This window comes from Pongo pygmaeus, chromosome 3, assembly GCF_028885625.2.
Source record: "Pongo pygmaeus isolate AG05252 chromosome 3, NHGRI_mPonPyg2-v2.0_pri, whole genome shotgun sequence".
NCBI lineage: Eukaryota > Metazoa > Chordata > Mammalia > Primates > Hominidae > Pongo > Pongo pygmaeus.
Window position 1 is genome coordinate 52,495,643 of NC_072376.2, and position 18,717 is coordinate 52,514,359.

Sequence of the window (18,717 nt, forward strand, 5' to 3'; positions counted from 1 at the left end):
AGAATAATGAAGAGAAAAAGAGAAAAGATCCAAAGAAATACAACTAGAAATGACAAAAGGGATATTACCACTGACCACACAAAAATACAAGAAAAAAAAAAGAGAGAGAGACTACTATGAACACAAACTAGCAAACTAGAAAATCTAGAAGAAATGGATGAATTCCTGGACACATACACCCTCCCAAGTCTTAACCAGTAAGGAATTGAATTCCTGAATGAGCAATAATGATCTTGGAAATTAAAATAGTAATAAATAGCCTACCAACCAAAAAAAAGCAAAGGACCAGACAGATTCTCAGTCGAATTCTACCAGTTGTACAAAAAGGCTGGTACCATTTCTACTGAAGCTATTTTAAAAATTCCAGAGCATGGAGTTTTCGCTAACTCATTCGATGAGTCCAGCATCATCTGGCTACAAAAACCTGGCTGATTCACAACTAAAAAAGGCAACTTTAGGCCAATATCCTTGATAAACATTGATGCAAAAATCCTCAACAAACTACTGGCAAATCAAATCCAACAGCACATCAAAAAGCTAATCCACCATTATCGAGTAGACCTATCCCTGGGATACAAGCCTGGTTCAACATACCAAATCAACAAATGTGATTCATCACATAAACAAAACTGAAGACAAAAACCACCCATTTATCTCAATAGATTCAAAAAAATTCAACATCCATTCATGTTAAAAACTCTCAATAAACTAGGTATAGAAGTAACATACCTCACTATAATAAGAGCCATATATGTCAAACCCATTGCCAACATCATACTGAACATGAAAAAGCTAAAAGCATTCCTCTTCAAAACTGGTATAACACAAGGATACCCTCTCTCACCCCTCCTATTCAACACAGTGTTGGAAATCTTGGCCAGAGCAATCAGGTAAGAGAAAAAAATAAAGGGCATCCAAATAGGAAGATAATAATTCAATCTATCCCTCTTTACAGATGACATAATTGTATATCTAGAAAACCCCAGAGTCTTGGTCCAAACGCTCCTTTAACTGATAAACAGCATCAGGAAAAGTTTTAGGATATAAAATCAAGGTACAAAAATCACTGACATTATTTTACATTAACAAAAATTAAGCCAAGAGCCAAATCAGGAATGCAAACCCATTCACAATTGCCACAAAAAGAATAAAGTACCTAGGAATACAGTAACCAGGGAGGTGAAAGATCTCTACAATGTGAATTACAAAATGCTGCTGAAAGAAATCAAAAATGATACAAATAAATGAAAAATCATAATAAAAAATAGGAAAAATCATTTCATGCTCTTCAGTAGGGAAAATCAATCTCACTAAAATGCCCATATTTCTCAAAGCAATTAAAGATTCAATGTTATTCCCACTAAACTACCAATGGAATTCTTCACATAACTAGAAAAATTATTTCAAAATTCATATTGAACCAAAAAAAAGAGCTGGAATAGTAAGGCAATCCTAAACAACAAAAATAAAACTGGAGGCATTACACTACCCATCTTCAAACTATACTAGAGGGCTACAATATCCCAAATAGCATGGTACTGGTACAAAAACAGACATATAGACCAATAAAACAGAACAGAGAGCCCAGAAATAAGGCCACACACCTACAACCATCTGATCTTTGACAAAGCTGACAAAAAAACAATGGGAAAAGGACCCCCTATTTAATAAATAGTGCTGGGATAACTGGCTAGCCATAAGAAGAATATTAAAACTGGACCCCTTCCTTAAAACATTTACAAAAATTAACTCAAGATAGATTAAGACTTCAATGTAAAATCCAAAACTATAAAATCCCTGGAAGACAAGATAGACTATACAATTCTGGACACAGGAACTGGCAAAGATTTCATTACAAAATTAATCACAACAAAAGGGAAAATTGGCAAGTGGGATCTAATTAAACTAAAGAGCTTCTGCACAGCAAAATAAACTATCGACAGATTGAAATGACAAACTACAAAATGGAAGAAAATATTTGCCAATTATTCATTTGACAAAGTCTAATATCCAGCATCTATAAGGAACTTAAATTTACAAGAAAAAAGCAAACAACCCCATTAAAAGTGGGCAAAGGACATGAACAGCTACTTTTCAAAAGAGTACATACGTGTGGCCAGCGAGCATATGCAAAAAAGCTCAATATCACTAATCATTAGAGAAATGAAAATCAAAACCACAGTGAGATACCATGTCACATCAGTTAGAATGGCTGCTATTAAAAAGTCAAAAAATAACAGATGCTCTGAGGTTGCAAAGAAAAGGAAATTCCTATATAGTGTTGGTGGGAGTGTAAATTAGTTCAACCACTGTGGAAAGCAGTGTGGTGATTCCTGGAAGAGCTCAAAACAGAACTGCCATTTGACCTAGCGGTCACATTACTGAGTACATACCCAAAGGAATATAAATTGTTGTATCATAAAGGAGCCAAATGATAAGACAACATGAACACATGGAGGGGAACAACAGACACCTGAGGGTGAAGGGTGGGAGGAGGAAAAGAAGCAGGAAACATAACAATTGGACACTAGGCTTAGTACCTGAGTGATGAAATAATCCATACAACAAACCCTGTGACAAGAGTTTACCTGTATAACATACCTGCACATGTCCCTTGTACCTAAAATAAAAGTTAAAGAAAAAAAAAAAAAGACCTTGGAAGCAGTGTCAGAAGCAACGTTTCTCTCTGGACTTCTGTCTTCCTCTTTCCCTTTCTTGCCCCCCAACAAAGACAAGCTATAGAAAATAGAATTCTTTTCCCTCTGGGCAGGGATAGAACCTAGGACATTTCTCCTTCAAAGCTATCCATAAAACCTTCCCCTATGTTTCTATGTAAGTGCTGAGTGTAAATAAACTATCTGACCTACCTTGTCAAATAGTAGGTCATAAAACTCTTATTCTAGAAGGGATCCCACTCAAGGCTTCAGAAGGATTGCCACACAAAACAGCCAAAAAAAATTGAAAAAGACATGTCTTGTTGGATTTCCCTCTTCCTTTGTTACTATTAGATCATATCCATTTTGTACAATTACATTTTTACCTTACTGTCTATTCTTTGTGTAACATAAAAACAAAAATTGATAGTTCCCTGAGTCTTTAGGTTTTCATTTCTCACTTCTTCTATGTCATGTGACACTTTTTTAAAATCAATTTGTCTTACTTTTCTCTCATTAATTTGTCTTTTGATATAGTAGTGGTGGCCATGACCCTTATGATGGGGAGGAAAGATATCACACCTCTTCTGCTCCTATATTCTGGAGTATAAAATAATGCAGGTATGTTTTTGCATGTCAGCTGCCATTTGGAAGAGAAGAGTAACAACGTGAGTGTCTTTTTGTTGCCATGGCTTTTGGCCGGAAGGAAACTCACACCTCACTCTGTGTAGGATATTGGCAAGTTTGAAAGAAAGAGAACTCACAGTCTTTCTGGTTTGATGAACTAGAAAGCAGAGTACAGTATATTGCAGCCAAGGAAAAGTGTGAAGTGAATTTTAGAAGAAAGAAAATGAGAGAAAATGCCGATATCCTATATATAAAATGTCCGAATATCTGGAGAATACCTGAAGCATGTGTTAAAATGCAAGCAACCAAATTATAAATGAAGACAATGAAATCAGATGTCAGCAGTTTTCCAAAAGATGGAGTTTAAGTTTCAAATTTAACCAATTTCCTGTCAAATATTCCAACATCCTTAAAAGAAACCTAACAGAATCCTTACTATCCACACTATGACTACATTCAAATATAAATCAGAATAACTCAACATATAAAGAACCAGAGAAATGAGACCCATTCTCAAAAATAAATGACAATTAATAAAGACTGGCCCAGATTTTGATATCACCAGTGAAAGGTTTTAAAAGACCTATAATCATTATGCTCATTAATATGAAAGAAAAATTTTTGTAACAAATAGAGTGATATGTAATATTAAAAGAGATTTTGAAACCTGAAGAAATAAGCAAATGACAATTCCCCAACTCAATAAATACAATTTCAAAAATTAAGTTTCACTGATTGTTGTGGACAAAGGAAAGAATCAACAAAATTGAAATAGATTAATACAACTAATTCAATATAAATAATAGAGAAAAAAACACTGAAAAATATTAGCCCAAGATTAGGTACCTTTGATAAAATATTAAAACATCTTAAATATCTGTTATTGTAGTAGCAGAAAAAAATAGAGTAGACAAATGGAGTAGGAAAAATAGTATTTGATGAAATAGATAAAAAATTTTCCAATTTGGTGAAATATATAAATTTAGTAAGTAAAATACTTAATGGATCCCAAATAAGATAAATGTTTAAACAATTAATAATACTATAGACAAGTTACTACAAACCAAAAATAACATGAAAAATCCTGAATGAAGCCAGAGTAACATGACAGGAAAATATGTGACTTCTCAAAAAAACCTATGGAGGCTGAAAGACAGTGGAATAATATCTTTAAAATGCTGAGAGAAATAAATTAAAAATATTTGTCAGTTCAGAAATATTATATCTTGTACAAATATCTTGTAAGTGAACTAAACACATTTTTAGATAAAAGTACTGAGAAATTTATTGCCAGCAGAATATAATATACAGAATACTACAGCAGAATAAATATACTAAAAGTAACTTAGACTGAAGGAAAATGATACCAAGCAATTTTGGAGAAGAAATAAAAAGCACTAAGACTTGGATAAATGTAAAACATTGTGTTTTCTTATTATCTCTAAAATATATATCATGTTTTAAAGCAATATGATACAACTGTCTTGTAGGCTTTAAAATATAATGCATATTGTCATTATATCTTTGAGACTGAAAAATATCCTCACATGCTGCAATGTTTCTACATTTTACCTACAGTGGTACAATATTAAACATAAGTAAAATGTTACAAGAATAGGTACAAATATTTGCAGTAATAATTGCTATTGGGTTGAATGAGTTAGATTATTTTATATGTATACATATATACACATAAAATCAGAGAATTTGGAACAAATAAGTTAATTGATGAAACATCAAATGCAGGTGGGACAAATGGAAAACTGTGTCTAAGATAGGTATTCAATAAGAATACCCACTAAAAGAAATCTATTCATGAAGAGAACTGCCAGGATGACAGACCACCTAAATTAGCCAGAAAGTTTGCATAAAAATCCTGGACTTCAGTGTACTAACTATAAAGATATCAGGATACCTCATCAAATTAAAACAAGTTAATTAGAAAAACTTACTTCAAGGATATCAAGAAAGAATGTAGAAGTCTAGCTCATAGGCATTATTGTATTGATATTAAAGATTCTTGTAAATGAAATTGCTTGACATATTTTATGACTTGTCTACTCTCTATAGATTCAACCTGCTAAGAGCATATTAACTTTATAATGAATAAATAAATGCCACAATTAGGTATGAATCTTTGTGAAAAATAAATATGTAAAATAAAAACATATAGGAATGCTTCCAATAATCACAGAACAGACACATATAAGTATATATGGAGAGGTGTGTTTATATAGATAGAAGCATGTATATATATGTGTGTGTATGTCATGTATGTATGCATATAGTTACATACACTTTAATATATTATATATAGCTTATATAATATATTGCATATATTAGTAAGCAAATTCTTATGAATATAGTATATATAAGTGAGAAAAGAAAACTGGCTCAGATTAGTCTGAACTCTGTGAGGTATCCAGGACCAGAGAGACATGAGTATGACACCTCAGTCATTCCTCTCCATACCCATGCCATACCCATGCCTGGGGCGATTATTTAAAATCATTACATTCCTGACTAGCTGCCTCACCAATTACCTTCATCTTTCTGGAATTGATGATACAAATAACTATGTATAATCAATCAATAACATATTATTTTACCAAAAATTTTTGGTGAACAACTTAGAAATTTTCATGCGCATCCGTGTGAAGAGACCACCAAACAGGCTTTGTGTGAGCAATAAAAGCTTTTAATCACCTGGGTGCAGGCAGGCTGATTCCGAAAAGAGAGTCAGTGAAGGGAGATAAGGGTGGGGCCATTTTATAGGATTTGGGCAGGCAAAGGAAAATTACAGTCAAAGGGGGTTTGTTCTCTGGCGGGCAGGAGTGGGGGTCACAAGGAGCTCAGTGGGGGAGGTTTTGAGCCAGCATGAGTCAGGAAAAGGACTTTCACAAGGTAATGTCATCACTTAAGGCAAGGACTGGCCATTTTCACTTCTTTTGTGGTGGAATATCACCAGTTAAGGCAAGGACTGGCCATTTACACTTTTGTGGTGGAATGTCATCAGTTAAGGTGGGGCAGGGCACATTCACTTCTTTTGTGATTCTTCAGTTACTTCAGGCCATCTGGGCATATACCTGAAAGTCACAGGGGATGGATGGCTTGGCTTGGGCTCAGAGGCCTGACATTTCTGCCTTTTTATATTAATAAGAAAAGTAAAACAAAATAGTGTTGAAGTGTTGGGGTGGCAAAAATTTTTTGGGGGGTGGTATGGAGAGAGAGAATGGGTGATGTTTCTCAGGGCTGCTTCAAGTGGGATTAGGGGTGGTGTGAGAACCTAGAGTGGGAGAGATTAAGCTGAAGGGAGATCTTGTGGTAAGGGGTGATATTGTGGGGTTTTTGGAAGAAACATTTGTCATATAGAATGATTGGTGATGGCCTGGATACCATTTTGGATGAATTGAGAAACTAAATGGAAGATACAAGGTCCGAATGAAAGAAGGAGAAAAATGGGTATTAAAGGACTAAGAATTGGGAGGACCCAGAACATCCAATTGGAGAGTGCCCAAGAGGATTCAGCATAATTACTTGTTTGGTTGGCAAGTTTTTGGGCTCTATCCTTGAGTTTTTTTATGTTGTCATACACCAAGCCAGATTGATTTAGGTAAAAACAATACTCTTCATTTAAGAATATACAGAGTCCTTCTTTTTCAGCAGTGAGTAAGTCAAGGCCTCGGCGGTTTTGGAGGACAACTGCAGCTAAAGAGTCAACTTGGGCCTGCAGGACTGATAAAGTTTGTGATATGTCTGTGATGCTAGCAGAGAAGTCATTAGACAGGCTACAGAAGGTCGTGACAGATGTTGAAATGCCTGCTATTCCAGTACTGAGAGCAATAGTGGAGGCAGAAAGTCCTAAACTGACCATCAAGGGAATTAGTGGAATAACTCTTTTTTGTCATGTCAGTGTCATGAGGGGAACAGGGAGCTCTTCAGTCCCATTTGCAAATTGAATTTTGGGGATAAGGAAAACTAGTGTGCCTGTGCCTGTCCAATTAACAGGTAGACACATGTAGGTAGAGGATCCACAGAGGAAGAAGAGACCTTGTGTGAGGCAAAACTGGAGATGTAAAGTAAAAAGGTGAGAAGGAGTGATGAAAGGGGTGTCTTGTACCCAGACTCCTAGGGATCCAGCTAGGGCGGCAGCTGTCAGAGGTTGTAATGGGGACTGATGGGGTAACTGTGTAGAGGAGGAGGTTCAATTTTCATGGTGTATGAGAAAAGTTGAGTATCCATGAGCAACCTTTCACTGTTATTTTTGGGGCTGGGTATAAGTAAACAAGAAGAGGGCCTGGGAGAAGAGTCTGACAAGCAAGGGGAAGGTAGCCAAGGATGGAGTGAAATACAGGGTAAGTGTCTTCCTAAGCAATAGTTACTGCTAACGTTTCTAAGTTTGTCGGTATTGATAGAGGGCTTGTCTGTAACATGGAGCTGGAAGGCTCCAATTATTTCAGTGATGTGTGTAGTTGGGCTTTGGAGATGAAGAGTAAAGGAACATCAAGAAGGAGAAATATTACCTAGGGGAATTCCAGTGGGTCTTTGCTGAGAGATACATAAAGGAGCGGCCATAGGAATAGTAGTTTGTGTTGTGAGAGGTCCAAATATGGGGGGAGTAGAGTTGATATAAGGAGAAAGGTTTTTTAAATAAATGCGGAGGAGGGCGGCAGCTTGCTGTTGTGAAATGTCTGGGGAAGTCTTGCTGGACCTGTCTAGAAAGTAAATGAGTTCTTTAGGAGGGTAAAGGTGAGGGCTGTTAAAGGAAGTTTGGAGGTGTAAGGAGACAGGAGATGTTGCCCAGTCTGTCTGTAAGGTGGGGACAGCGATGTAGGCATTGGAAGAAAGGGAAATACAAAGCCAGCAGTTGTTCACTAAGGAGGGATTAGAAGCAGCTAGGAGAGAATGGGTAAGGTTGATAGTGTGGTGGAGATAGCTGGGGAGAGGTAAAGGGTAGCATAAGAATGGGAATGAGATAAGAGTGAGTATAAAAGTAAAGAATAGAACTTCATCAGGGTGGAAGTATTGGCAGGTGCCTTGCCAGCAAAGATCATCTACCCACTCTAAGAGGGAATTAAGAGTGGCAGTTTGGGGATAGCACCAAGAGATATCAGCTGTGATGGCTTGAAGAAACAGTGTAAACCATCAGTGTAAACAAGAATAGGGCATTTATAAATAGTTGAGAACAGAGAATAGGAGTATGACTACACAGAAATTAGTAGGGATGACAAGTTTTTTGGGGCTCAGCCTAAGTGGTGGGGTGACTTTGTAAAGCCCTGTTGCAAAAAGTAGGGTAAGGATGAACAGACCTAATAGAATGAAGGGATGTATTAGGCTTATAAGGGTTATTACTGTTCTTCAGAAATACGAGTGTGTTTAAGGGAAGTAGGGGAGAGTACTTGCAACTTCCAGGAGGAAGAGGAGGGATTAGGCTGGCTGTCTGATGGACACAGCTTTATTCTGAAATGGTGAACCCAGTGGGGAGGATCCTGCAGGTGGATGGCAATCGGGATACTATAGATGACTAAGTAGGGTCTGGTCCATCGAGGTTGTAGAGTTTGAGGGGTCAGATTCTTAACAAGAACTGATTGTCTAGCTAGGGTGTCTTCATATGGCTGGGGATGTGGAGTAGGCAAGAGAAGATTAGCAGCCTGGTGAATTTCCTGTCTAGCCTGTTGGAGGACAGGAAGATAGTCGCCTAGAGGGCTGGTGTCTGGGATGAGGTTGGGGCCAAGCAAGAAAGTGCGTCCATATAAAAGTTCAAATGGACTGTGCCCTGTAACATCTCGAGGACAGGCTCTAATTCTGAGAAGGGCAAGAGGTAAAAGTACTGTCCAATCCTTTTTAAGTTGGAGGCTGAGCTTGGTGAGGTGTGTCTTTAAAAGATCATTAGTCTGTTCTACTTTTCCTGAAGGTTGAGGATGGTAAGGGATATGAAGGTTCCACTGAATACCAAGAGCCGGAGAAACTGCTTGGGTGATTTGACTAGTAAAGGCTGGTCCATTATTAGACTGTATAGAGGTGGGAAGGTGAAACTGAGAAATTATGTCTGACAGAAGGGAAGAAATGACCATGGTGGACTTCTCAGACCCTGCGGGAAAGGCCTCTACCCATCCAGTGAAAGTGTCTACCCAGACTAAGAGATATTTTAGTTTTCTGACTTGAGGCATATGAGTAGAGTCAATTTGCCAGTCCTGGGCAGGGGCAAATCCCCAAGCTTGATGTGTAGGAAAGGGAGGAGTCCTGAATAATCCCTGAGGGGTAGTAGAATAGCAGATGGAACACTGAGAAGTGATCTTGAGGATAGATTTCCGTGATGGAAAGGAAATGAGAGGTTCTAAGAGACGGGCTAGCAGCTTGTAACCTACATGGAATAGGTTATGAAATGACAACAGAATAGAATGGGCCTGTGAGGCTGGAAGGTGATATTTTCCTTGGTCTAAGAACCATTTGCCTTGTGTGGGAAGAGATTGATAGGTGGAAGTTTCAGCAGGGGAGTATGTGGTAGTGACTGATGTGAAGGAGAAAAACTGGCAATGAGGGACAGAAGTTGGAGAGCTAGCTGCTTGTCTAGCCACCTTATCAGCATAAGCATTGCCTAGAGCAATGGGATCTGACACCGTTTGATGCCCCTTGCAGTGAATGACCCCAGCTTCCTTTGGAAGCAAAGTGGTCTTGAGCAGAGTTTTTATTAAAGAGGCATTAATGATGGAGGACACTTGTGTAGTGAGGAAAACTCTTTCAGCCCATATGATGGCATGGTGGTGCAGAATATGAAAGGCATATTTAGAATCAGTATAGATATTGACGTGTAGTCCTTTTGCAAGAGTGAGGGCTTGAGTTAAGGCAGCTAGTTCAGCTTGCTGAGAGGTAGTGGAGAGGGGCAGAGCAGTAGCCTCAATGATAGACATGGAAGATACTAAAGCATAGCCTGCCTTTGCTGGTGAGTGGTGATTAGGCCTGGTGGAACTGCCATCAATAAACCAAGTGTGATCAGGTTGAGAAACAGGGAAGAAGGAAATGTGGGGAAATGGGGTGAACATCAGGTGGATCAGAGAGATGCAGGCATGAGGATCAGGTGTGGTATCCGGAATAATGTGGGAGGCTGGATTGAAGTCCAGGCCAGGAACAATGGTAATTGTGAGAGACTCAACAAAGAGTGAGTATAGCTGAAGGAGCCAGGGAGCAGAAAGTATATGTGTCAGGTGTGAGGGAGAAAATAGATTTTGGAAATTATGAGAGCAGTAGAGAGTGAGTTGAGCATAGTTTGTGATTTTGAGGGCCTCTAAAATTATTAGGGCAGCAGCAGCCACTGCATGGAGACATGATGGCCAGCCTAAAACAGTAAGGTCAAGTTGTTTGGACAAAAAGGCTACAGGTTGCGATCCTGGTCCTTGTGTAAGAATTCTGACTCCACAGCCCCGCACTTCAGCTGTGTGTAATGAAAGGGGTTGGGATGAATCAGGGAGAGCTAGAGTGGGGGCAGTCTCTAAAGCTGTCTTCAAGGAATGGAAAGAGGAGTGGGGAAAGGATTTAGGATCTATGGGGTTAGCTAAGTTTCCTTTTATGAGTTTATATAATGGTTTTGTTAGGATGGCAAAACCAGGTATCCAAAGGTGAAAGTATCCAGCCATGCCCAGGAAGGAAAGAAGTTGTTGTTTTGTAGAAGGGGTTGGGGTTTGAGAGATTAGTCGGACATGATCAGCAGGGAGAGCACGTGTGTTTTTATGAAGAATTATGCAGAGGTAGGTAACGGATGAAGAAGAAATTTGAGCTTTGGAGGCGGATATCCAATATCCTTCGGAGAATAAATGCTAAAGGAGCAGAAGTGTGTCTTGTTGAGAAGATTCAAAGGAGGGGCTACAAAGAAGAAGGTCATCAATATATTGAATAAGGTGAGAAGCAGAGGTGTGGAAAGAAAGTAAATCATGAGAAAGAGCCTGGCTGAAGTAATGAGGACTGTCCCTGAAACCTTGTAGCAGCACAGCCCAGGTAAGCTGCTGGGACTGATGGGTGTCAGGGTCAGTCCAGGTGAAAGCAAAGAGAGGCTGGGATGAGGGGTGCAGGGGAATAGTGAAAAAAGCATCTTTAAGATCAAGAATGGAATAGTGAGTTGTGGAGAAAGGTATTGAGGACAAAAGAGTGTATGGGTTGGGCACCACAGGGTGGATAGGCAAAACAATTTAGTTGATAAGGCGCAGATCCTGAACTAATCTGTAAGACTTGTCCAGTTTTTGGACAGGTAAAATGGGGGAATTGTAAGGAGAGTTTATAGGTTTTAGAAGCCCATGCTGTAGCAGGTGAGTGATAACAGGCTTTAATCCTTTTAAAGCATGCTGTGGGATGGGATATTGGCATTGAGCAGGGTAAGGGTGATTAGGTTTTAATGGGATGGTAATGGGCATGTGATCAGTTGCCAGAGAAGGAGTAGAGATGTCCCGTACTTGTGGGTTAAGGTGTGGGGATAGGAGAGGAAGACGCGAATGAGGCTTTTGGTTAGGGAGAAGGGTGGCAATGAGATGTGGCTGTAGTCCAGGAATAGTCAGGGAAGCAGATAATTTGGTTAAAATATCTCAGCCTAATAAGGGAACTGGGCAGGTGGGGATAACTAAAAAAGAGTGCATAAAAGAGTGTTGTCCAAGTTGGCACCAGAGTGGAGGAGTTTTCAGTGGTTTTGAAGTTTGGCCGTCAATACCCGCAATAGTTATCAGGGTGAGGGAAACAGGCCCTTGAAAAGAAGACAATGTGGAGTGAGTAGCCCCTGAATCGATTAAACAGGGAATGGACTTACCCTCCACTGTGAGAGTTACCGGAAGCTCGGCATCCCTGATGGTCCAGGGAGCTTCAGATGTGATCGGGCAGCGTCAATCTTCAGTTGCTAAGCTGAGCAGATCTGGAAAGGAGTCAGTCAGAGAGCCTTGGGCTAGAGTTTTAGGGGCTCTAGGAGTGGCTGCCGGGTGAGCTGGGCAGTCTGCCTTCCAGTGGGTCCCTGCACAGATGGGACATGGCTTGGGAGGAATCCCAGGCTGTGGGCATTCCTTGGCCCTGTGGCCAGATTTCTGGCACCTGAAGCAAGATCCTGATGGAGGAAGTCTTGTAGGAATGCTTGTCTGCTGTGGTTTAGGCATGTGCAGCTTAGGCATTTTGAAGTTCCTGTGTGCTGGAGGTGTGGCTGGGCTTTGTCTCACAGCAGAGGCAAATAATTGTAACTCAGAAATGCATTGCTGTCTGGCTGCTTCATCTCTATTATTGTACACCTTGAAGGCGAGGTTGATTAATTCCTATTGTGGGGTTTGAGGGCCAGATTCTAATTTTTGAAGTTTTTTCCTAATGTCAGGAGTGGATTGGGTGATAAAATGCATATTAAGAATAAGGCGGCTTTCTGGTTCTTCTGGGTCTAGGGCGGTATAGCATCTAAGGGTTGCTGCTAAGTGGGCCATGAACTGGGCTGGGTTTTCGTCTTCACCTTGGGTAGTTTCTTTAAGCTTGTCATAATTAAAAGCTTTGTAAGCTGCCTTTTTAAGCCCTTCAACTAGGCAGGAAATCATGTAATCTTGCCTAGCTATACCTGGGGAATTTGCCTGGTAATTCCATTGGGGATCCTCTCAGGGAACTGCTCTAATGCCTTCCTGGAGGTCTGGCTTGTGAAGCTGGCAGTTATCAGCTTGAGATTGGGCTAGAGAAAAAACTCTTTCCTGTTCATCTGGGGAGAGGGTAGAAGTCAGGATGACATTTAAGTCACTCCAGGTTAAATTGTAGGACAGAGTTAGATATTGGAATTCCTGTATATATTTAGTGGGGTCTGATGAGAAAGAGCCTAAATGCTGACTGATCTGAGAGAGGTCTGATAGAGAAAAAGGTACATGTACCCTGACTATGCCTTCAGCTCCAGCTGCCTTTCTAAGAGGAAACTGTTGGGCAGGTGGGGAAGAACTAGTCATGGAACTAAACTGTAAGCCAGACCAGGTATGAGGAGGGGAGGTGGTAGAAGGATTATATGGTGAGGGAGCAGAGGCTGAGGAGGAATTGGGACTTAGCTCGGCCTGGTGACGAGCAGCCTGGGGAGGAGGTGAAAGGTCAGATGGGTCTGTAGAAAAGGAAGACTGGAAAGACACAGTGATGCTTGGGGTTGGGACTGAGGGGACAGGTGGGAGGGAAAGAAGGAGGATCTGGGAGGAATCACCTTGGGAACAGAGACTAGGGAGGGAATGAAGTGTGAAAAGTACCTGGACACAAGGCATCTCAGACCATTTGCCAGTTTTTTGACAAAAATTATTTAGGTCTTGTAGGATGGAGAAATCAAAAGTTCCATTTTCTGGCCATTTAGAGCCATTGTCAAGTTTGTATTGGGGCCAAGCAGTGTTGCAGAAGAAAATAAGGTGCTTAGATTTTAGGTCAGGTGAGAGTTGAAGAGGTTTTAAGTTCTTAAGAACACAGGCTAAGGAAGAAGAGGGAGGAATGGAGGGTGGAAAGTTGCCCATAGTGAAGGAGGCAAGCCCAGAGAAAAGAGAGAGTAGAGACAAGGAGGGAAGGGGTTTAGGGGTTCTTACCCTCCAGAAAAGCAGGAAAGGGGTTGGGGCACAGAGATATGAGGTCAGGGCATGGAAATAAGGGATCAGGGCACAGAGATATAAGGGGTTGGGGCACAGAAATAAGGGATCAGGGCACAGAGATATAAGGGGTTGGGGCATGGAAATAAGGGGTTGGGGCACAGAAATAAGTGATCGGGGTACAGAGATATAAGGGGTTGAGGCATGGAAATAAGGGATCGGGGCACAGATATAAGGGGTTGGGGTGCAGAAATAAGGGATCGGGGCACAGAGATATAAGGGGTTGGGGTAATTGCCCCTCCCCTAGAAAAGCGGGACTTGCCACTAAAGGTGAAGGAGAAGGGGTTGGGGTTTTCTTGCCCCCCAGAAAGGCAAAGAAGGGGTATAGACACAGAGAGAAGGGGTTGGGGTACTTGCCCCTTCCCCAGAAAAGCGGGACTTGCCACTAAGGGTGAAGGACCAAGGCAGGTGTCCTGCGTGGTCTGACACCTCTGAAACCTGGGCAAATAATCAGAGAGGCATCCCTGCAATGATTAAGCACCAAGGGAAGGCTGCTTTCCCTAGCCTGTGACTGGCACCGGAGTTTTGTGTCCACAGATAAAACGTGTCTCCTTTGTCTCTACCAAAAAATGAACAGAATTGAAATTAAGAGAAGGGAGAGATTGAAGTGTGGCGCCAAGATTGAAAGGAGAAAGATGTTGAGGGATAGTGAGGGAGGTTGGAGAAGAGAGTAAAAAGAGGCTGCTTACCAGATTTGAAATTGGTGAGATGTTTCTTGGGCTGGTTGGTCTAAGGACCTGAGGTCATAGGTAGATCTTTCTCATGGAGCAAAGAGCAGGAGGACAGGTGATTGATCTCCCAAGGGAGGTCCCCCAATCCAAGTCATGGCACCAAATTTCATGCACGTCCATGTGAAGAGACCACCAAACAGGCTTTGCTTTGTGTGGGCAATAAAAGATTTTAATCACCTGAGTGCAGGCGAGCTGAGTCTGAAAAGAGAGTCAGCGAAAGGAGATAAGGGTGGGGCCGTTTTATAAGATTTGGGCAGGTAAAGGAAAATTACAGTCAAATGGGGTTTGTTCTCTGGTGGGCAGGAGTGGGGGTCACAAGAGCTCAGTGGGGGAGCTTTTTGAGCCAGAATGAGTCAGGAAAAGGACTTTCACAAGGTAATGTCATCACTCAAGGCAAGGACTGGCCATTTTCACTTCTTTTGTGGTGGAATATCACCAGTTAAGGCAAGGACTGACCATTTACACTTCTTTTGTTGTGGAATGTCATCAGTTAAGGTGGGGCAGGGCACATTCACTTCTTTTGTGATTCTTCAGTTACTTCAGGCCATCTGGGCATATATGTGCAAGTCACAGGGGATGCAATGGCTTGGCTTGGGCTCAGAGGCCTGACAGAAACTACCTCTTCTTTCCTCTTAAAAACCTACTTGTACTTGTTAATTGGAGTGTATATTCAGGGCAACTTGAATTTGTGCTCTGAAGTTGCATCCCTGAAACTCGCTTCAAATAAACTCTCTACCTATATTAATTTTGCCTCAGCATCTTTCTTTTAGGTCGACATAAGATATATATTCTAATATATATACACAAACACACACACACTATTAACTGTGTATATTTGTACTTTGTAGAGTCTGGTGAGGGAAAGACTATTACAAACACATCCCATTCACATTTAAATAAGGCCGATGTTGCAGGTGCTAAGGTTAGGAGGGCACACCAATCAACACAGCTGCCATGTTTTACTCTAATTTCCATCGCTGTTGGTCTTTTATAAGGAGTCCACATGCTGTAAGAAATAAATAGATGATTTCAAATCTACTAATTATTATCATGATGTTATTAATTTAGACGAAGATAATAATAAGATGGTGTCTGCAAAGAAAGACATCATTATAGAATTAATTGCTTCGATTAGGGTCAACACAGGAGAAAAGATTTGCATAACATTTAAGAAACAATTACATTGATGGCTATTCAGGAGCCAAAGACATGCAAATTTAAAGAAATAATTTTACAATTTCCCCCTGTTACATTCAGATGCTAAGTTCTCTGATAAACCCTACTTGTTCAACAGAAAATTAAAATCACTGAATTGAAGGAGATCTAGGTAATGGTGTATTATTGATGTATTCTATAAATGTTCAAATTATTCTTGGCTCTATTTTTGAATTTATTTCATAGAAACAAAAAATGGCATTACAAAGTCAATTTTAATCTCAGTGTTGATGTTGTGGCTGTTTTACCTTAATAGATGTCGATAGAAGTGGATTATAGTTATCTTTATTAATTCATTGTTACATTTTTTATTCTCATAGTTTTTGACTGGGCAGCACATATGGAGTAAAAATGTTCTCTGTGTTTAACACCTGCTTTTAATTCTTTTCCTAAAAATGAAACCTAATTCTTTTGTTTTGCTGTTAGTATTTTTATTGCATTTTTCCCTTTAATAAGAATTTAAACTCTATTTGAAAGAAAGCATATCTCAGCCATACCTGTCATATAAGAATACATTCTTCAGGAAGATGAACAAATTGACAATAGATTTTGCATTTGGCATGTATATATAATTTTGTTTTCTTTCTCTTTCTCTTTTGCTGTCTTGGTTGGTTTTCATTGCAATGTTTCTTTGAAGTGAATGACAGGATCATACTCAGGGTAAGCTTTGACAATTACAATTTGGAAAAAGTCCTAAGGCTAAGTCAAGATACTTGACTCTGACTGAATATTACATAGAACTAAAAATAGATTTTCAATTTTTTTTAAACTTGCTTTATATTGAAAAATGACCATTAACCAAATGACCATTAACCAAATAACCAAATGTTTCCTTTTAAAGCATCCAAGTAAATATTTTTTCATTATTTTTAATTATACTCTCATATCAATGAAATAACTTACTTGGGAACAAAGAGAAAGGGTAAAAATTTTGGAAAATAAAAAGAGAAGTCAGGCATTTTAATTAACAACAATGACAATAAGTAACATCTAGATGATATAGTGTTCCTAATTTTTCTTTCATATATTTGTTTCATGGTCAAATGAGACTGTAATTACCATGTTCTGGGTAAATTTTCAACAAAAACTTTTCAAATTCAGCATCCACAAAGCCTTGAGTAAAAGTGTCATTAAACTTAAAGTGCATCTATAGGGATTTGTTTTTATTTTTTAAAGTAGATTTATTTTTCAAAAAAGGGAATAGTGAAATAGTAAGTTAAAATTTGAGCTGCTTGCAGAGAAGAAAGCAAAAGTTAAGGTTGTTCTTTTGTCTTAGGTCGCTTGTCAAAACCAGAACTTCTGAATGATAGTCTTACACCAAGCTTTGTGCCATGCAATGTGATTAAATATAAGCTTTCTAGGATGCTAGAAGCTTCAAGATGAGCTACAAACTTAACAAAAGAGGTTACAAAATTCATGTTTAATAGTGTTCAATGACTTTCATCCAAGCAAATCATACCTAGATATTAATGGTGGAGGGTGTCCAGGTTCTTGATGTCATGAACAAAGAATTGGACAACTGCACAAAGCAAGGAAGGAACAAAGAAATTTATTAAAAAGAATAATATACTCCACAGTGTGGCAGCTTGCCTGACCATAGGGGCTCAAAGGCCCAGTTACAGACTTTTTGGGAGTCTAAATACTCCCTAGAAGATTCCATTTGTTACTTGTGTATGCTCTATATTAATGCAGAGAATGAAGTAAAGCTACAAAGTCATTTATGGTGAACGCCCTACAGAGAGAATATTTCCTGTTATACCTGAAGTGTAAATCAGCATTATATTCCCTGCCTCCTGACATTATTTTTCTGCCTCATCTCCCTCCTAAGAAATGTGATCCCCATAAATTTTCATGGGAGGCAGAGGGACTGATAGTCTTTTTCTGTAACTGCTTCATGTTGGCTTGAAGTGTAGTCCCTACCTATTGGGGATCACAGAACTCACCCTGCTTTATCTAGTAGGGACAAGGTAGCTTCTTGATGACCAGGGTTGATGTCTTCACCTCGAACTGACTGGAACCTTTGTTGCATAATCATATGAAACTTGAGGGTCTCTAGGAGAGAGAAAATTAATTTGGCTAAAAGATTTAATGGGACTTCAGGGGCTGCACACCTATACTGTCAGAAACGTTTGTTATAGAGATTTTCAAGAGAAAAAACAAAACCTGGTTTGTCCTAGAATCTATGTGTTTTCTTAAAGTTTTAGCACAAGTGACTCAATTTTGGTTTGGTTTGGTTTGGTTTGTTGGGACCTAGTGCATGAGCTTAGTCCAAAACAATGGCCTCCCATAATTTTGTTTGAAAACTTCCCCCTTTTTGTTCAGGCTTTCACTTATGTGAGAGTGTAACCAAAATGTAGGGCCTCAGTGCAACTCTCAGTTACCATAATTTTGGGTTTCTGGTCTCAGCACATCATTTATAGGTTATGTGTGTCCTCATAGTTGCACATTTCTTTCAGCTCCTGTTATTCCAGTTGAAGGGAGACCATAAGATACTCTAGATATGGCTGCATGCAAGTGTTTAAAACCTCTGAGAGAATGCAGCACACCAGGGAGACTATTATTATAATTACTGGGTGGATAATACCAAGAGTTTAGAGTATTCTCCCTACCCAAGGTCCCAATAAACAAAACCTCCTTTCCACTTCTATTTTTCATAGAGGCCTAAGCAAAAAAAAAAAAGAAAAAAAAGAAAAAATCAAAGATAAATGTTTCATGACAGTAGAAGTCTTAATCTGTGAACTTAGGAAAAGTTGTTTGCATCAAGGATGCCATCCTTTTTTTGGGAGAAATTTCCCTGGTTAGTTTTACCTTAAGCATTCCAGTGGGTGCATAACCTCCAAGAGCATGGAAGTACCTTTCTCAGTTGTGATATTATGAACC

At 39.5% G+C, this 18,717-nt stretch overlaps 1 protein-coding gene and 1 long non-coding RNA gene across 3 annotated transcripts in view; both read right to left on the reverse strand.

Moving 5' to 3' along the window:
* The window catches only part of LOC134739413 (uncharacterized), a 33,886-nt gene extending 19,063 nt beyond the window's left edge, over positions 1 to 14,823 (reverse strand). For both annotated transcript variants that reach the window (XR_010126041.1, XR_010126042.1), the window contains exons 1-2: positions 14,581 to 14,823; positions 12,073 to 12,174 (exon numbers count right to left, since the gene is read on the reverse strand). This is a non-coding gene — a long non-coding RNA (uncharacterized LOC134739413). The remainder of the gene's footprint in view (positions 1 to 12,072; positions 12,175 to 14,580) is intronic.
* On the reverse strand, positions 8,630 to 10,960 carry LOC134739412 (uncharacterized). The gene has a single exon (XM_063663643.1). The coding sequence runs from the start codon at positions 10,913 to 10,915 to the stop codon at positions 8,630 to 8,632; it is 2,286 nt and encodes a 761-aa protein (XP_063519713.1). The 5' UTR covers positions 10,916 to 10,960.
* Positions 14,824 to 18,717: the final 3,894 nt, after the last annotated feature.

Bases quoted from the DNA above. Each gene is read 5' to 3' on its own strand.
- LOC134739412 (XM_063663643.1), bottom strand. From the start codon at position 10,915: ATGGCTGGATACTTTCACCTTTGGATACCTGGTTTTGCCATCCTAACA.